General features: G+C 34.7%; 2 protein-coding genes across 4 annotated transcripts in view; one reads left to right on the forward strand and one right to left on the reverse strand.

Annotated features, from left to right (window-relative positions):
• LOC105208477 (discoidin domain-containing receptor 2) overlaps positions 1 to 19,314 on the reverse strand; it is a 384,778-nt gene that overhangs the window by 191,912 nt on the left and 173,552 nt on the right. For both annotated transcript variants that reach the window (XM_011178347.3, XM_011178346.3), the window contains exons 6-10: positions 18,310 to 18,541; positions 15,072 to 15,219; positions 11,996 to 12,175; positions 11,677 to 11,816; positions 4,695 to 4,902 (exon numbers count right to left, since the gene is read on the reverse strand). In XM_011178347.3, the coding sequence (XP_011176649.1) occupies positions 4,695 to 4,902; positions 11,677 to 11,816; positions 11,996 to 12,175; positions 15,072 to 15,219; positions 18,310 to 18,541 (908 nt within the window). The remainder of the gene's footprint in view (positions 1 to 4,694; positions 4,903 to 11,676; positions 11,817 to 11,995; positions 12,176 to 15,071; positions 15,220 to 18,309; positions 18,542 to 19,314) is intronic.
• On the forward strand, positions 1,922 to 4,617 carry LOC105208475 (angiopoietin-related protein 3-like). Of its 2 annotated transcripts, none has more exons than XM_011178340.3 (8): positions 1,922 to 2,099; positions 2,160 to 2,267; positions 2,386 to 2,466; positions 2,547 to 3,014; positions 3,083 to 3,175; positions 3,247 to 3,431; positions 3,483 to 4,092; positions 4,328 to 4,617. In XM_011178340.3, exons 1-8 carry the CDS (start codon positions 1,963 to 1,965, stop codon positions 4,407 to 4,409), a joined length of 1,764 nt encoding a protein of 587 aa, XP_011176642.2. In that variant the 5' UTR covers positions 1,922 to 1,962; the 3' UTR covers positions 4,410 to 4,617. The 2 variants fall into 2 exon arrangements, with proteins under 2 accessions (XP_011176642.2, XP_011176644.2); XM_011178342.3 differs by having other exon boundaries at positions 3,247 to 3,425.

The raw sequence follows: 19,314 nt of genomic DNA on the forward strand, positions 1-19,314 counted from the left end.
GACAAGAAAATCAAATTTCAAGCTCAGAAATCTGCTTTGCATATTTTTATATAATTACGAATTATTGTAGGAATACAATAATACAGTTGTTGAAAATATGGTTTTGGAAAATAGAAAATGATTATTATGTATTATATCACAGAACTCGATCCAATGTATGTATGTAAAGGGGTTTTCAAACGACGCCATATGTTTTTCCGCTCTTTTGACATTTTTCTTTAGCATTTCGAAATTATTAAAATTTACTACCGAAATTCGGAGTTAGTGGTCTCAACTTTAACAGTACTTCATCCAATTTATGGTCGTCATAATCGTCCTATTAGATCAACAATAGAGCGTCTAGTGCAACAATTTTAATTCACAGGTACAAAATGTTTCCAAGTTAGTGAGACAAAGAAGTCCCGTATTGTCGAGAATATTTCTGCTGCTAGCGCATCAATTAAGCTTGACCACCAGAATCGTCGTTCGAGAATTTGGACTTGAAAATGATATGAATTTTCATCGGAAAGTTATCTTCTGTGAATAAGGTCATTTTTGGCGAAATGGCTAAGCAAAACACGCGTTATTGGTCAGGCAGCAATCCACACGTACTCCATGAGTCACCATTGCATTCCGAAAAAATTACGGTTTATGTGTCGGCGGCGTCTTTGGGCCGTACTTCTTCCGTGATGATAAAGACGTTACTGTGAATAGAAATATCTACCACTAGACTATTCCCTGTGAGGAATGAAGGATTTTTAGAGCACTACTATTCAATTGCCTACTCAGTCCAACAAAGTAGCACTTTTTGGCGAGAGTGATTGTACTTTTGATTTCAAACCTGACGTTATTGGTGTTGTTGATGCTGGTTCCAAAACACGAAATTGTCTATAACGACGAATTATTGATTTGACGGAAAATTCGAACACTTTGAATAGAAAGAAGTGTTTTCGAAATTTAAAAACAACATTATACTTGATGACAATGATGATGTTTCTAGTCAATATGAATCAGGAAGAGAATGTAATATGTAATTACCATACTTCGAATAGATATCTTTGTCTTTCACATGGGTTAGGTTAGGTTTGTGGCAGATCTCTACAAACACAAAAGATGTCACTTAGACAGGTTTGAGCGCTTTCCGTTGTGATACCAATAAACTCCTGATGCATCAAAGACCCTTAAGATGCAGCAAAATGCTTGGAATCTGTTACTTTCTTTAGTTGGCTAATGTCGATTCTAGCCAATTCGCTAGGATCGCCGAAAACTGGACTTCCGAGGTGTTTCAACCTCAGTCTGGCAAAAGCTGGACAGTGGAGGAGGAAATGCTTAGATAATTCCCCCTCGCCTTCCTCATTACAGCTTTGGCCACTTGTATCTGCCAAGATCCCAAGTCTCAACGCATGTGTAATCATTGGACAATATCCAGTAAGCACACCAATGATCGCACTGAGATGGACCTTGCAACTATACTACATATATAGTGATATTATTGTTACTACAAGAAAACTGCGATGAAGACTTTAGAAACCTGGCTCAAAATGTTTTGAAATATTGCCCAGGCTAAAACGCATAATATCAAGAGATTGTTTGATTTTAAAAATTATTTTTTTTCACACGATCATCCTTTACAGTTTCGAGTTCCACATGTTTGTTGTTAAAACCTCGAGAAGACTTTTCCAACATGGTTGACACATACAGGGCTGCATCTAATTGAATGTAGTTACTGAAAATTACTCATAAGTTACAAACTTAGACTTTCATAAAAGCTGTTGTAACTCGATACGATTTCATGGCTCATTTATATTAAATTTTAATTAATTGAGATTGAATAAAAACATTTGTACTGACATAATATATCGAGTATTGAAATCGAAATTTAGAAAACACTTGCTGATAAGATTTTTATGACACTCAGTTCCAATTGGATTTATTATAGAGTGCTTTAGTTTTCAGTTGAGTTTTAGGAGGCATAACAGCAACATGATGCTTTCTGATACTGTCCGCAGTTTGGTTTTACTTGCTATACTGTTAGTTCCTGTGAGTACGGAAGCAGTGGATGAAATCAGCGCAAGGAATAATTCAACAAATTTGCGGCGCACTTTAAGAAACAGAATGAGGTGACGCAACCCAATATGAGAATTCTTTTTCTAAATAATCTAATTGTATACTTTATGAAGAAACCCAAATAGCACTGTGACATCAAATTTGGATACTAATAATGCAGTAAGGGCAGTAAACAAGAGGTTTGATACAGACCGTAATAGAATGAAGGATATTTTGAAAAAGTATGTGTGAAGTTTCGGGGAGGTATCTTTTTTTGAATTCTTCTGTATACAACGAATAATATTTTGATAAATGATAAAATACGTTTGTATCGCTGAGCTTTCTTTTTTAATTTAATAGCGACGAAGCTAACTTAAATGAGACAAAATTGAACGATAATTCGACTGATGTTGAAAGAGAAAGCAGGAACAATTTTGTTAAGTAAGTTTTATGAAAGTGTTTTTGGTGAAATCGAAACTAATTCAGCTATACCATTTTGTCTTCATAATATATGCATGAAGTGGCTTAGAAAATGTAGGAGATGGAAGTAAAGCGTATAGAGATGTGGAATTGAAAAGCAATGGCGCGAAATCCATTAATATTTCACTGGCTTCGATCGCTGGAGGGCAGAAAACATTTGAAAACCAGATAGATATTTCGAAAAATGCAACCGAAAGCAAAAGCGATAATACAACAATTTCAAAAAGTGGTATAGAAAACGAAAACGATAATCCAACGATTTCCAAAAGTGATAGAGAAAGCAAAAACGATAACACAACGATTTCTAAAAGTAATATACAAAGCGAAAACGATAATTTAACGAATGCAACAAGTGAATACGAAGTCGGAAATGTTGATATTTTTACAAGTAGTTTGAAAACCAAAACCGAAAATAAAAACGAAACGAAAATTTCAAAAACCGTTACTGCTAGCGGAGGCAATAGAATGTCAGAATTAAGGAGCAAATTTTTAAGTGGATTACCAAACAGGTAGTTTTGCCTATGCCTTTTGCATTAATTATTTCCATCCCATTAACATTACTCTAAAAATTTTATAGAAATATAGAACCCACTAATGCCAGTACAATTGTTATTGGACCAAAACAACTTGACGACTTTAAGACAAATTTTCAAAATTCACCGAAATTTAGGTAAATTATTTTGAAATTGCAATATTTTTTTAAAAGAAAAAGTTTCAAAAACTACTTTTATAATACAAAAGAGACACGATCTTTGAACCCGTATTAACAACGGTAATAAAAACAAAAAGTATTTTGAAAGATGACACATTGGTAACGGTTACAGAGAAGAGCTTTCTGTTTTATCGCGATCAAACGGAGCTGCCGAATGTTTCAAAAGTAACCAATACAACAATTTACAAAAATACCGAACGGTTCGAAGGTGCAGGTATGCAAGGAAAAAATTAAATTAAAATTTATAGAATTTATTTATTCACAGAGAACAACGCGAAAACAATGCGTTTTATACCCGATCCTTTTGATCCGAGTGAAATATTTGCTTCAAAGCGTGGCGGTGATGAGAACTTGCCCGGTAGTTGTGCGGAGCTCATGAAGCAAAATGTCGATATCAGCAATGGTGTAGCTACCATATATGTTTTGGGTTATGGACCAACTGACGTGTATTGCTTTGCAGACCCTACGGGTACGGGTTGTGCATGGACTGTCTTTATGCGTCGCGTAAATATTGGTGATTCATTTAATAGAAATTGGCAAGAATATAAACAAGGTTTCGGCGATCCGGATCAAAGTTTCTTTCTGGGACTCGATCGTATTTATGCGCAAACAAGTGATAGGCGACAAGAATTGGGTATATTTACGAAATTCGAATCCAACGATATCGAAGTGGAGAAGTATGTCCACTTTGTATTGGGCGGTGAAGAGACGGGCTATAGAGTAGAGGAGTTGGGCGCATTTTCGAAAACCTCTGCTATATGTCGGCTAACGCGGTTTTCGAAGTTCTCTACGCAAGATGTGGACAATGGCTTTCAGTATGATAAATGTGCACAGGCGCTCGGTATGGGCTGGTGGTATTCGAAGAGATGTAAAAAGTGAGTGTAGTTGTTAGTATTAAGTGGTCTGTGCGATTTAAATAACAATACCAATCACCTGAGGGTGCGATTCAAGATGAGATCGCAATTTTTAGAGAGATTCTGATCTCGGTATATCTCGGTATATCTCGGTGTCATATATCCTATATTCTATTCTACACTTAATTCCAATTTTCGATGTATTTTCATAGATGATATTTAAAATATTTTTTTATTCCCAATGATCTATTTGCAGCGCTATTAAATTAAGTGGAGTTCGTGCGTATATAAATGCCCCCACAATAATGGGAATACGACCAAGGGGCTGTCAAGCTTAAAACGAACACGAGAAACGAGATCGAACTAATTGTAGAAGATTTCATTAAGGAATGAAATAGAAGAGAAGAATGTTCAGTTATGGCACGCAATGTGGTATCATTAAACTTTCTTCTATAATCCAACTGATATGTTATGAATTATTGAAAATTCTGAATTAAGTCTCTAATTCTAATAAATCATTGAGCGAGTTTAAATAATTTCCTATCTTGTGTCATAAAGAAATTTCGAATTTCGAATAACAGTTTTCCAATATAATATATTTCATTAAAAAGTGTTGTACTTACTCGATATGAATGTGATTTCACTGAGCATTATCCAACGTGCCGCGAAATACAAATGTAATTGTAAATATTTGCCCAGACGATGATGAAGTTTGATTGTCACATCGCGTGCGTGATCCAAAATTGTATCAGGCATATAGGAGAATTGAACTGGCTCACCGGCATATTGACGACCACCAATGCTGAAGAAGACTTTTGCGTGCACAAAAACCTGGAATTTTTAAGGAAATAAACAACGTGTTTTATTTTAGCAGATGTTATAAAAAAGTCGTTAGAAATCTGATACAAATTATATAATTTAATAAAATGGCATGTCAGGTCAAGGTGTAGATCACCGGAACTGCAGACAGTCTCACTTAGACACCTCCGATTGTCTTTGTGACACCCAAATATTCCTGAAGGTTCACCAAGACCCTTATGATTCCACAGAGCGCTTGGACTCTATTATAGAGGGCTATACAAGTGTAACCCTGGAAAAATTTTGCGATTTTCGTGATTTTTTATTTTAAGAAAGTACTTAATCGATTGTTTCGAAGTTTTTTGGACATAATAAGGTATATTTCCAGCTATATTACATTTTTTTATTTAATTTTTAATATTGAAAAGTAACGGAGTCATAAGCTGTCTTCGGAGGTGCCACAAAAAAAGTTCCTCAATTGCTGACATGATTCCGACCAAATGAATAGCTCAAACAAAAAATTCAAAAAGAGGTTATTAAAGTTGAAGATATCTACGATGACCAACGTTTTTTGAAAAATATCAAAAATTAACAAAATGGCGTAGTTCTAAAAAATGTAACTTATTTAGGTAAAACAATTGTCGTTTTTTGATGCCACATTGAGAACTTTCAACAAATCAAAAAGGTCCTAAGTCAATGAATAATGAATATATTCAAGAATACTCTATTCAGATTCGAAGTCGACCTGCGAAGCCAGCCATTAAAAAACTATTCAAGATATGACCCTACCGCTTTCCGCCGACATGTCACATATATGAAAAAGCGGACTTATAACCACCCTTATCTGTGTATTCTCGAATTGATCCAATTTAACCTAACTTACTAATGAAAGAATTCTGGTTTTAGTAAACAAGAATTCAGTCGGGCCAGATGATATGAGATATATGAGCTCGTTAGAGATGAGACATGGCGTGTTTCGTTGGTTGGTTTTAATTTGTTAAGAATCTCAACACATAAGTTCCAGAAAGGAATTTACTTAATTTTATTAGTTTGGGAATAGCCATCTTAGTAGATGGCAAGTGAAAAGTTAGTAGCTTAACTTTAGTGGAAGGTCCTTCTCAAAATCTAATAATATCGTTCGCTACCAAATGTGATCTTATATGACCGTTAGGTTAGGTTAGGTTAGGTTGTAAGGCTGTTTCCCAAACGGAAACACAAGTAGACTTTAAAATACACTCCTTGTAGATTAACAATTAGGAGTCTACAAAGCGCCCTGAACCTACTACAAATCTGCAGAGAGTTTTAACTTCTATATTCGCTATTTCGCGAGCCTACTCGAAAAAGTGAGATCCAAGAAATTTCTTTCTTGATCTCTATCCACCTCATCCATGCACTTCTACAGCTAGCTTATATGACCGTTAGTTTGCTAGAAAATATTTCGTTTTATAAGCGGGAGATCTTAATATAAAAATCACATCAAGGAATACCAATACTCCATATAATTTTGATTTGTGGGTAGTTGGTTTAGAGTGGGACTTAGTATAATTTGTCTGCGAATCACGAGGTTAAATTATGGTAGGTACATATATATTATAATTTACAAGCCCTCATTATTAATTATAAGTTATTAATAAAATATATTTAAATGAGATTGACAACGTGGTGAAAGATTTATAATTTGTTCATTTATTATAAGATAACTTAACATGTGAGAATACTATATTATCAGTATATACTATAAATTCAATCACCTCAAAAAGGTATTTACAATAATATCTACGAATCACTTGAAAATGACGAATTTAATCAGCGGTTTGACATTCTATTGGAGTTAGGCATTTATCGCCTATTAATCAATTTCTACATTGTTGAAGTGCGTGTAAATAACGGCGCATCGTCGAGACGTTGTATATCAATTAAGTAGGCACGAGCAGTGCGACTGTTGAACGCCACAAATCAATCAGTGCTGTTGTGGCTTCCAGCTAGTTTTTGTATGCAGCGGCTGTCTGAAGAGAGGGGCTGTAGCAAGAGGACTTCAAATTAAATTCGTCTGAGTGGAGAGAGGTGTTTGCTAATAAGCAACTGCACTTTGATTAAATGTGTTTGTTATCAATGTAGATTGAGGGAATAAATATAAATACGGGAATGTAATAATTTGTATGTATGTAATAATGATTCTAGGACAGTTAGATTATATTGCTTATCTTTATTTATGATATTTCTGTCAGCCGTAGGCACTGATGGGAACTTTAATTATATGCACTTATAAATAATTTTAATTTTATTAACCCAAACGATTACCCTCCTCCCGCCCAACCGACGCGTGGGGCGCAGTCCGCATACGAGCGGAATTTGCCGAGTCTAGAAAGGCAAGAGATTTTTAAGCGTCCGGTTCTCAAACTGCTCAGCTACAGAAAGAAACATTTCAACAGCTGAGATTTAAAAATATATAAAAACAAAAAGTTAAAAATTTCTGAATATTATTTATTAAGAGAAGACAAAATAGTTTTTTTGATGCTAAATATTGAGTCAGATGGATCAAATGTGCTGGAATGCGAATTAAAATCATGACATATTCGGCAGAATGGTTCATTTAACTCAAAATTTGTTCTAGAAAATTTTAGAAATAATGGTCTAAACTGCCTGGATGAACGCAATGGGACATTAAACTTAATATCAGACAAAAGGGATGAACTACAAACTAAGCCATTCAATAGTTTTACTAGGAAAATTATACCTAGCATTTCTCTGCGACTAGTGAGTGTGGGAAGACTTATAAGTTTTAAACGACTAGTATACGGGGGAAGATTCAATCTTGAATCCCAATGTAAGTGGCCTAAAGCAAAAAGTAAAAATTGTTTTTGAACGGACTCAAGCTTATCAGAATGGGATTGATAGCTAGGATTCCATACCACAGAACCATACTCCAATATAGGCCTTACCAATGTTGTAAAAAGAATTTTAGTAATATACGGATCACTAAATTCTTTAGACCAACGTTTAACAAAGCTAAGAGCACCTTTAGCTTTTAAGACAATTGAATTTACATGAGAATTAAAATTTAGTTTAGGGTCCATATTAACTCCTAAATCAACAAAGCTGAAAACTTGCTCTAAATTGAAGTTATTTATTACATAGGGGGAAAGATCAACAGTTCTACGGGAAAAGCACATCGTTTTACATTTTTTAAGATTCAGTGGCATATCATTTTTGTGACACCAAGTAACTAAATTATTTAAATCCGATTGCAACTCAGTCCTTTCTTCATGAGAAGTATATGATTTAAAAAGTTTTACATCATCCGCATATAATAAAATTTCTGAAAACTTAATTACTGACGGTATATCATTGATGAACAACAAGAACAGAATCGGGCCGAGATGACTACCCTGTGGAACCCCTGAAGTGACACTAATTGAATCGGATAACGTATTATTAAATAAAACTTGTTGTTTTCTGTTAGTAAGATATGAGGATACCCATTCAAGAAGTCTTGGTTGAAAACCAAGAAGATTCAGTTTTTGCAAAAGAATTGAGTGGTTTACTCTATCGAATGCTTTACTAAAGTCTGTATATATAACATCAGTATTCTTATTATCCCTAATAATATATAAAAGACAGACATACATACAAATATGCTTTACTGTAAATATTTATAGATATGTTTACATATGTACTTAGCATAGATTCCTTCTTCTTTCACATACTCTTTCATATTCATCAAAAGAGAATAATGAATAATGAAAATGTACAAATAAATAAAAAACAACAACAACAATTAATTGCTTTGAGATCTAACGGGTGATTTTTTAAGAGCTTGATAACTTTAAAAAAAAAAAACGCATAAAATTTGCAAAATCTCATCGGTTCTTTATTTGAAACGTTAGATTGGTTCATGACATTTACTTTTTGAAGATAATTTCATTTAAATGTTGACCGCGGCTGCGTCTTAGGTGGTCCATTCGGAAAGTCCAATTTTGGGCAACTTTTTCGAGCATTTCGGCCGGAATAGCCCGAATTTCTTCGGAAATGTTGTCTTCCAAAGCTGGAATAGTTGCTGGCTTATTTCTGTAGACTTTAGACTTGACGTAGCCCCACAAAAAATAGTCTAAAGGCGTTAAATCGCATGATCTTGGTGGCCAACTTACGGGTCCATTTCTTGAGATGAATTGTTCTCCGAAGTTTTCCCTCAAAATGGCCATAGAATCGCGAGCTGTGTGGCATGTAGCGCCATCTTGTTGAAACCACATGTCAACCAAGTTCAGTTCTTCCATTTTTGGCAACAAAAAGTTTGTTAGCATCGAACGATAGCGATCGCCATTCACCGTAACGTTGCGTCCAACAGCATCTTTGAAAAAATACGGTCCAATGATTCCACCAGCGTACAAACCACACCAAACAGTGCATTTTTCGGGATGCATGGGCAGTTCTTGAACGGCTTCTGGTTGCTCTTCACCCCAAATGCGGCAATTTTGCTTATTTACGTAGCCATTCAACCAGAAATGAGCCTCATCGCTGAACAAAATTTGTCATCGAAACACATTTCGAACCGAACACTGATTTTGGTAATAAAATTCAATGATTTGCAAGCGTTGCTCGTTAGTAAGTCTATTCATGATGAAATGTCAAAGCATACTGAGCATCTTTCTCTTTGACACGATGTCTGAAATCCCACGTGATCTGTCAAATACTAATGCATGAAAATCCTAACCTCAAAAAAATCACCCGTTACCTCGATAAGCATACTTGTACAACATACTATACGTTTATTTATGGAATTTAGGTCGCGCTCATACAAATACCATAAAGCACAAACGGCGTATGAACAAAATCGATATGCGATAACTTATGTTTTGCTGGTTGTTATTACTTGCTGACAACAGAACTTGTTGTATTAAGGTATGTATGCACCTTAGTTTTCCTCTGTATTAACATTGGTACCTTTATGCGTTTGATTTTATTTTTTAGGGCATATTGCATAGTCGATGTACCAAGTGTACTGACAAAATCTAAATATTATTACTCATTAATATCGATTCAGAGTATTTTTAAATACAAAATAGTATTATAGTCATATTCAATGTCTTAGTAAGCAGATCAACTCAAGAGACGTTTTCGTTTGGAGTATTTCAATGAGATACGTTTCCCTTGATAGTTGATTCTAAATAATCGGAATGAACCTAATTTGACCACTGAACAGTCTTCTCTTAAGAGGTTACGTGGGTTCGATTTTTGTCTTATTAATTTCAACAACATCTCAAGAATATTATCCTAAATTTTCTAGTCGATCCCAATAATAGTTTCGGAGATACAGCCTTTGGAAGGTGTGCGCTCCAACTCAGGTATTATTGTTACTCAAAACTTTAAACGCGTTTTTCTCGAAATCAAAATCGGTTGTCAAATGTTCTCGAAAACTACTCATTCGATCTTGATGAAATTTTGCACAGGTGTTCGAGATACAATTTACTCGTGTTTGGACGAAGGGTTTACTTCAATCACAAATAGTTTAAAAAAATGTCAAGCAAATTTTACCGAAATTTTTATTTTTATTTTTTAAAAAGGCTGCCAAATATCAAACTTTTACATTTTTATACTCTCGCAACAGAAGTTGCTAAGAGAGTATTATAGTTTTGTTCACATAACGGTTGTTTGTAAGTTATAAAACTAAACGAGTTAGTTATAGGGTTACATATATCAAAATTATCAGGGTGACGAGACGAGTTAAAATCCAAATGTCTGTCTGTCCGTCCGCGCATCGGATAACTTGAGTAAAAATTGAGATATATTGATGAAACTTGGAATACATGTTCCTTCCACTAACGAAAAAGGTCAGAAATACTAAATTTTAGAGAAGGAAGCTGCACTCAGATTTTTTTTTACAAAATGGAAAATGGGCATTACATCGCCCACTTATGGGTCAGAAACCATATCTCAGGAACTACTCGACCGATTCGAATGAAATTCGCTACATAATATTTTCTTGACACCCGTGGTTCATAACCACGACAACTTCCCACGTAACTCAATTTTGAACTCCATCTTATTCCTTCACTGTATAATATATACATAAGGAAGCAATGAAGATAGCGAAATAAAACTTTACACAACTACTGTATATGATCTGTGGCATCACTTGTGAAAAAATTGTCGAAATCGGACTATAACTTTTAAAAGCCCCGAATATCAAATATGAAGAATTCAGTGCCTCATTGTAATTTTTCATCGAAAATTTCGGTATCTTAATTTAATTTAGAGGAAATATTTTTCCTCTAAAAGTGTAACTTCCCCTAGCTCTCATATACCTAATTATAGGATTTCCAAATTGGGGCAAATTGTGTGTTATCTTAATAAAAATATATCAATAAATTGCGAGAGTATAAAATGTTCGGTTGCACCCGAACTTAGCCTTTCCTTACTTGTTGTTTTTATTTTTTTTTTTTTTAGTTTAGATGATCCTGTCAGAAGTTATGCTGACAACGCGGGCGCACCTTCTTTCCGAGGGGTCGCCGGAAATAACGTCACAATGGAGGAGTTTTAATTTTTTTTTTGAAAATTTCAGAAATCTATAAGACAAAAAAACTTTGACTTAAATAAATAATTTCTCAGGAATGAGTCGAGATCACACCGATTATAATTATATGAGTAGGTTTTGGAATTATATTTCGGTCATTTCTGAAAAGGCAGTATAGAAATCTCCAATATTTTTATAAAATAAAAATTAGAACTGATTAGGTCTTTCAGTTATTTTATAATTTATATTTATTTATATAATTATTATCATAAATCTGTTATTTAATTAATTCTCACCTGCACATCCTTGGAGAACATGTTATTTGTGTGCAATATGACAGCACTAAAGTTTCTTACACTTTCAAATTCAAATGTAATCTCGACTGGATGACCCAATAGATTTGGTGTGTCATTGCGCCAGCCAATCCACTCATAGCCTTCAAATAAAATTAAATTATTTGGATTTCATTACTATTATTGATTAAGTGAAAGTTAAAATAAAAACATAAAATATTTCATAATTATATGATTACTACCAAAACAACCACCGAGTTGTTTTTTGTAGCAAAAATAAAATCTAATATTAGCGAATTATATTTTATTCAAAAAATCTTACCCTTTCCAAAACCATGAATATCCGTACGAAAGTTATCCTTGCCCTTTTGGCCATCGACTAATTGTCCTAAACCGCTGACATATCGATCACCTTCTTCATGTCCATCGTAAGTTTTATCTGAGAGATCGATTTCCATACCACGCTGCACGCCTTTAGGTATGCTATATGAAACGATGCCGTCTATGGAAAGGGTAAATAAAAAGGAATTTAAGAATATTGCTATTTATTTTATTTACTAAAGTAGAAAGCTGACTCCGGATTAATCCAACGCTCGCTGAAATGCTTCAACGGTTTTCAATAAGGATTGACCCTACTTCGTGTTATGAATCTCAACTCAATATCTAGTCAACTAAATGGCTTTCAATACTTTCATATAATCAGATAAATACTTAGAGCCCCAGGATGAAGAAAATATTACTTTTAAAATATTTTAAAATTTTGTTTATTCTTTTTAGAGAAAATGATCATCATAAGCTGATTTTATTACTTTATTTGTATTCTCAATTTTTTTTTTTAATGAAAGTGGTATCCCAACAGCTCTTCTTTACAGCATTGGTGTCTCTATTTGTTATTCTCCAACAAATGTTTCTTTTAATCACAACAAACAGATAAAATTCTATATTCACACTTACACTCAAGTAGTTTCACATAAACAAACAAACAAACGAAATTCGCACACTTACAACGCTAATCAATAATTCATTTATTCAAAAGTCAAAATGTATGTGACAGCATAAGCGATTCAGTGCCAATAGAGTGGCACTCTCCATTGCTCCCCAGTCACCACTTTCCATTTGCATCAAATATGTATTGACAGCAAAATGTTGCATTTGCATGCGTTTGCTTTGACAAGGTTGAAAGCAAAATATATTCTCTCGTTTTTTCTTGTGTTGTTTTTGGTTGCTATGCTGCAGCAGTGTTGTTTCATGCACCGATTGATTTACATTTGCAAAATTCATATGTCAAAATGGATGGCAAGCAATGTGTGTGAGTAAATGGTTGCAAGTGTTGCAAGTTTAAGATATTTCATTTCTGCATACGCAGAGCGACAAGTTGATGTGTTTTTATGGAAATCGTGTGATTACACAATTGAGCACATACATATAAAGATTATTTGCTTATATTTGTCGGCATTAGAGATTTGAATAGATAATTTATTGGAAGTGGCACGAATGCAGCAGGAAAGTGATTTTGTTTGGATAAAGTTATTGGAGGAGATGTATTAAGAAAGTATTATGTTGGCACTTCCGACTTTTTGTTTTTTGAAATAGGTGGCTATGTATATAGCGCTACAGATATCTGGCAATACTATAAATCTTTGAAAGGTCTTGACATAACCTACAAAACGACGCCATGCATGATTAGTTTGGATATTACGTTCAACAATTCTAGACGTGTAAACATGAAGTTCTCTATGAACGAACTCGACCCATTTTTGAAGCGGATGGTGAATGGCGACGAAAATGAATCACATACGACAATATCAAGCGAAAACGGTCGAAAAAGGCCGGTGAATCGTCCCAAACAGTGGCGAAGCCGGGATTGACGGCCAGGAAGGTTTTTCTGTGTATTTGGAGGAATTGGAAGGGACTCATCCACTATGAGCTGTTCCCATATGACCAGACGCCTAATTCTACTATCTACTGCGAACAACTGGACCACTTGAAGCAGGTGATCGACCAGACCAGTGTCCAGAATTGCCCAACAGAAAGAATGTAGTGTTCCACCAGGATAACGCCAGACCACACACTTCGTTGATGACTAGTCAGAAGCTACGGGAGCTCGGATGGGAGGTTTTATTGCATCCACCATATAGCCCAGACATAGCGCCAAGTGATTACCACCTGTTCCTGTCCATGGCGAACGCCCCTAGTGCTGTAAAGATGAACTCAAAAGAGGCTTGCGAAAAGTATCTGTCAGAGTTCTTCGCAAATAAAGAGGGGACTTCTACGAGGGGGAGTATTATGAAGTTGCCGTCTAGATGGAAACAGATTATTGAACGAACAGATTATTTCCGTTATTTTTTGAACATACCTCTCAAATAAACGGTGCCACCAATACTGCAAATAATATATTCCAACTAATAACTGCGGACGCCATCGGGAAATACTTTAAGAAACGCTTCGACATAAGACAGAATCGGAAAGATCAGCATGGGTAGGTTTGAATTCTTTTATAAGGTAACATTCACTGAAGCAGTCTTGGAATACTACGAACACAAGGCGTATCACAAAATTACTTTGAGGTAGTGTACATAGATAGTGGGCAGAACAAAATGGTTCAATGGTTAATGGATAGATGGTGGGTCTTATCATGCACCGGAGTCTTCACTTTCAGAAACTTGGTAAAAGGGAATCCGCAGAATCTACGAGTAGAGCATATAAAAACCCAGTGTTCAGCCAGTTAAAACAGGGTATCTTTTACGGCCCCAATGCTCCAATTAAAAAATGTATCTTATGTGGAAAATATTTACGAAATACAAACTCTTATCCGAGTTGTTCAATGGTGTTTAGTTTGGTTTCACTTGGGAACGCAATGAGCCTAACGCTCCTTTAAGTGCGGTCGCATGCGGTCAGACGATCAGGCAGTCTTCCGTTCATTCCTTTACAACCATCCTTGCAACAAGTAAAATATATATCTGGTCCTATTGAAATCTCGGCTGAAAGATTCATTGTTTTCAGTTCAGTTTAATATCCCTACCACCAGGTTTTTTATTCTACTTCATATTGGTTTGAGCATAAGTAAACATTTCTGGTCCTTCTATGAAAAGGCCTCTACTTCACAGTTTTAGAAACTTTGTGAACTTTGTTTCAGCCCTATTATCTCATAGAACCTATAAAGGTATGGAGATTTCGTCTCCTTTTATCGCGTTTTCTCTTTTATGCTCTATTGTTCGGTTTAGTTCTTATTACTTCTCATAAAGTTGTATATTAATTATTCTACTTACAATACGGAAAGAACGGATTTTTTCGTTGAGTACATTTAGGGTTCAGATATGAATTAGAGCTTGGAAAGAGTTTTCCAAACCTCATAACTAGTTTCACTATTATTTAATAAATTTCATAAATTCACTCACCTTCCCAGAGACAACCGACCACCTCAGCTCGCAAGCATACGGTGCGATCATATTGGCTGTATGGATAGATGCGCACTTTCGAGGCGAAAATGATCGGTTGCATGATGTTTTCTACTTCGCTGTAAGTGTTTATGTTGCCTGTTAGTATCTGGAAGAGAGAGAAGATTACATGTAAAGATAATTAGGAAGGCGTGACATTGATGAAGAGTTATTTATATAAAGTTAGTGAAATAAACAAGCAATGCTTATATAAATAAGTAAATAAAGTACTACAAACTATACACTCTCTCGGTATATTTGGAAGCTAAAAATAACAAAAAATTCGCTGTACAGTTGTTTGTTGACCCTTTTTCGCACACCTGGCATATTTCTTACCATAAAATATTGCTAGGTGTAACGCTCATAATTTTTGTGCTGCGACACCTACTCAATTTCTGCTACACGCACGCAAAATTTACACAAACTGACAAACTGAGGACAGCAGACGATGGACTGCAACAAGGTAAATAGCGGCGTGTATAAGCGAAAAATAGTTGTTGCGGGCGGAACGAAATATCACTAGCGCAAAGCGAAAAATTAAAGAAAGGCGTGCACTAGCCTAGCAAGCAAATCTCACACACAGTCCAGACTTTGCGTCAAGCCAACGAAGCCAAGCGAAGATACTTGTTGTTTTGGCAAGCGATTGTTATCACTTTGATTAATGTGTGAATATGGGCGAGTAAACGGACGATTGTCGAAGTTTCGTATATCATGGCCCAAAGCTAAGACAATAATAAGAGGCGTATCAGATATAAGGTTAAAGTAAATACACAAATGGTTGTGTATAGATTACAATGTGTGTGCGAGTATAATAATAGGAAAAGGTGTTTGTTATTGTTTTGTTTTGTAGGTAAAATTGTTGAAGGAGGAAAACAATTGTGGGAGACACTAAAATTGCAGACATTTACTATGCGGCTATCGTATGTATAGATACATATGATATATGATCTAAAAACACTCTTGTGGAGGTGATTGTAAGCCTGTTTGTAGCAATAATAATATTGTAGTGAAATATTTTTGGTTGCCTATTGATTTTACTAAATAAATTTGTATGATTTGTTAAATAGTGAAATAGTAAATTTAGTATTCACTTCCCAATTAACTAATAGTTTGAAATGTCAACCCTTCGAAATGAAAATATACACATTTCTTGTATATAATTCAGGTATATATGTTTCGTAAATAAAAGTAGAAACATTACGAAGTATCACCTTTCCCTCTCCACGCTTCATTTCTCCAGTTTCCTTTTCATTATTTACTGCGTATGACAGTAAATGTGTTGAGAACATTCAATCTATATTGAATTTTTGAAATATTTTGTATACTCTCACCTTTTTATACACTTTGTCTCTAAATAGGTGTGTAAACTACTTTTCAGCGATAATTCTCTTTGGATCTGAGAACAAAAAAGTTGTTGAGATCTAATTCGGTTGTGGATGTGCAATGAGAGACATAATTCTCAAGCAAATCGATGGAGTATGTGATGTTGCATCTTTGAAAATGTCCATCAAAGGGTTGCGTAAATTGGCTGGAGGAACCGAATAACTTTAAGGTCAAGGAATCATATTAAATACAAAATGCCCGTTGAGAGCTCCCTATGATCATCCAATTAATTATTAAAGTCTATTATATTCAGACTGCATCAAGTTCGCCTGCAGACTCGTGATTAACGTTTCCAAACTATATACAGATTGTGATGTAGGAGTACCGGTTCGTCAATTCCGCGATCTTACTGTTTAAAATTTCACAAGAAGTTAGGAACTTTATTCTATCTCCAAAGCTGGCTAAAACTCCAGTTTTATAGATGACTTTTTTTTGAACTTAGAATAGCACTCTCGACTTCTCAATCTCTCTCAGTTCATATATCAAGCAAATGCTGACCTTAAGAGGTCAATATCATAAACATTTGGTCTTTTTAATGCATATTGTAGTCACGTCATTCAGAAAAAGGGGAGAACATAAAGGCGGTAGTCATACTACAGATAAATAATTCCGATTGCGTTTGGGCAAAATTCTCCTTTTTATCCTATATATTATATTTATACTCTCTTGAATATATAATTTAATAAATTCTTCCTGGCTAACAAAATTACATCAAAAGCACATATCTTTTTAACTACATACATATATTTGAAAGTTTCGAATTTTTAGTTTTAAGTTAACGTCAAGACCTTTTCTCTCCCCATATAGGGCCGTTTTACCGATTCAAATATTTCAAAAATGTTATTTTCTAGTCTCTTTTGATGGTTTTATTACTTCGTGCTCGTCGATGGCATCACTTATGTCAAGTACATCCCAATGTCATATAGTTGTACTCGATTGTCGAATTCGAGTTTAGTACGATTCAATTTGGTATGTCGGAAGTGCAATAAAACAACGATATATATCATATCGACATTTTTTGGAAATATCAATATCATCTTTAATATAAAAAAAAATATCGGTATATTTCCAACAAGCCTATGGCATGATAAAAAAATTTCGTTTTTAGGATTTTATAATTCTAAAATGTTTAAAAACTATCGTTTTTTAATCTTTTCGATACTTCAAATTTTATATCGATACATCAACATATCAACATATCAATTTTAAATATCGCTAACAAATACCGTGGCATTGAAAAAATTATATATCTTCCTCTCAAGCTTCAAGTTTGCTATTCTTGAAAATAATGATGGAGAGAAGACGAGAATCGTATTTGTGTCTTTTTCCTTTTTATCTCTTTCTCGTTCTTTAAGTTAAAACTCTCGATGTTTCCCTAGCATCTATATTAATATCATTATATGTCAGGAGATGGAGGAGGATAAAATCAAAAGTTTTGAATTATGATTGGAAGCACTGATAATATTTAGGATTACAAAATAGTCTGACCAAGTGCTGTATGCAGGATCGAACATCTGAAGGAGTTATCTTAAATAATTATTATTTTTCACTATTCACTAGGAACAGATAGATGTATAGTGTGTTTAAAGGGGGTTACAGAACACATTAAGTAGAACACTGATAAGAACTTATAATAGAACAACTCGAGTCTGCTTCATCAAGTGGAAAATCTCTGCAACAATCTTTATTGCACCTGTTGATATTCGCAGCAACCTGGTGCAGATGAACTCTGACTTTAAACGAAATTTAAAACACTGAGGCAATGCAAATATATTTATTTTAATAGTTCTCAAGTCCTCTCATAGTCATTACTCACCTCCTTGCCTTGTATGGTCTTCCAGCGCAACCATTTCTCAAAACCAGGACGCCAGTACTCAAGCACATATGCCTCGGTATACTCTTGCCCCTGACCCTTACCGAAGCGACCCTGTGTGCGTATCGCTGTGATGACATGCACCTGCAGTAAGTCGATTTGTAGATACTCCTTGAGACCGCGCGAAACCATATGCTTCGGACACCAAGCGCCACCATTATTGTCCACCTTCAGTCTGTAAGCAGAAAAAAAAATTGCGATTAATTTTAAAGCGAATTAAGCGAAAGTGAGTGAAAGCAAAATGGAAATTTAATATATCCAGTTAAACGAAAAAAACGCAAACGATTTGTACGCACATCCGGCTTATGCGCTCGAGTGATTAAAAAGTAGATTTAAAGCATATGCGAGTTTAATTAAAACAATTTATGCTTCAGTGCAGCAGCAGCAACGTCACACACCTGCAATTATGTAATTTATGCGCCACTGTAATTAATCTATTTTTTATATGCATACATTATTAAGGTAATTCATTTATAATTGATACCCGACTATAATTACTATTAATTTTAATAATAAAAATAAATATTTTTACTTTTGTGGTGTTTTTTCATTATTTATAATTTATACTTTCCAGCCTCAATTTGAGGTCTTTTGCACAAATAGTTTATCGATTGCCGCTGTAATTAATACTTTTATGCGTCTTTGTTGAGTTCAAAAAAACGCGTGTTAAAAGAGTTCGGCGTTCAACAAAAAAAAAAAAATGTACGCGAATTCGAACAACTAATTGCAAAAAGCATTTAATTTAAGCGGTCATTAAAGTGTGATTATCGACGTTGATAATTTAGCTTTGTGGAGCAGCAGCAGTGGCAACAACAATAATCGCTACCAAATTAACAAAACCAACAAGCGGCTATTTGGCGCGTATTGTGCGTGTTGACGGTAATTACTGTGCATTACATATGCATAAATTAATGTGAAAGTACTTGTATGTAGCTGTTGTTGTTGTTT

The sequence above is a fragment of the Zeugodacus cucurbitae genome, chromosome 3 (genome assembly GCF_028554725.1).
Source record: "Zeugodacus cucurbitae isolate PBARC_wt_2022May chromosome 3, idZeuCucr1.2, whole genome shotgun sequence".
NCBI lineage: Eukaryota > Metazoa > Arthropoda > Insecta > Diptera > Tephritidae > Zeugodacus > Zeugodacus cucurbitae.

Excerpts from the sequence above, each read along its gene's own strand:
- LOC105208475 (XM_011178340.3), top strand. The coding sequence starts at position 1,963 with ATGATGCTTTCTGATACTGTCCGCAGTTTGGTTTTACTTGCTATACTG. Across the intron at positions 2,100-2,159 it reads ACTTTAAGAAACAGAATGAG|AAACCCAAATAGCACTGTGA; the intron begins GTGACGCAACCC and ends TACTTTATGAAG. Across the intron at positions 3,432-3,482 it reads CGAACGGTTCGAAGGTGCAG|AGAACAACGCGAAAACAATG; the intron begins GTATGCAAGGAA and ends ATTTATTCACAG.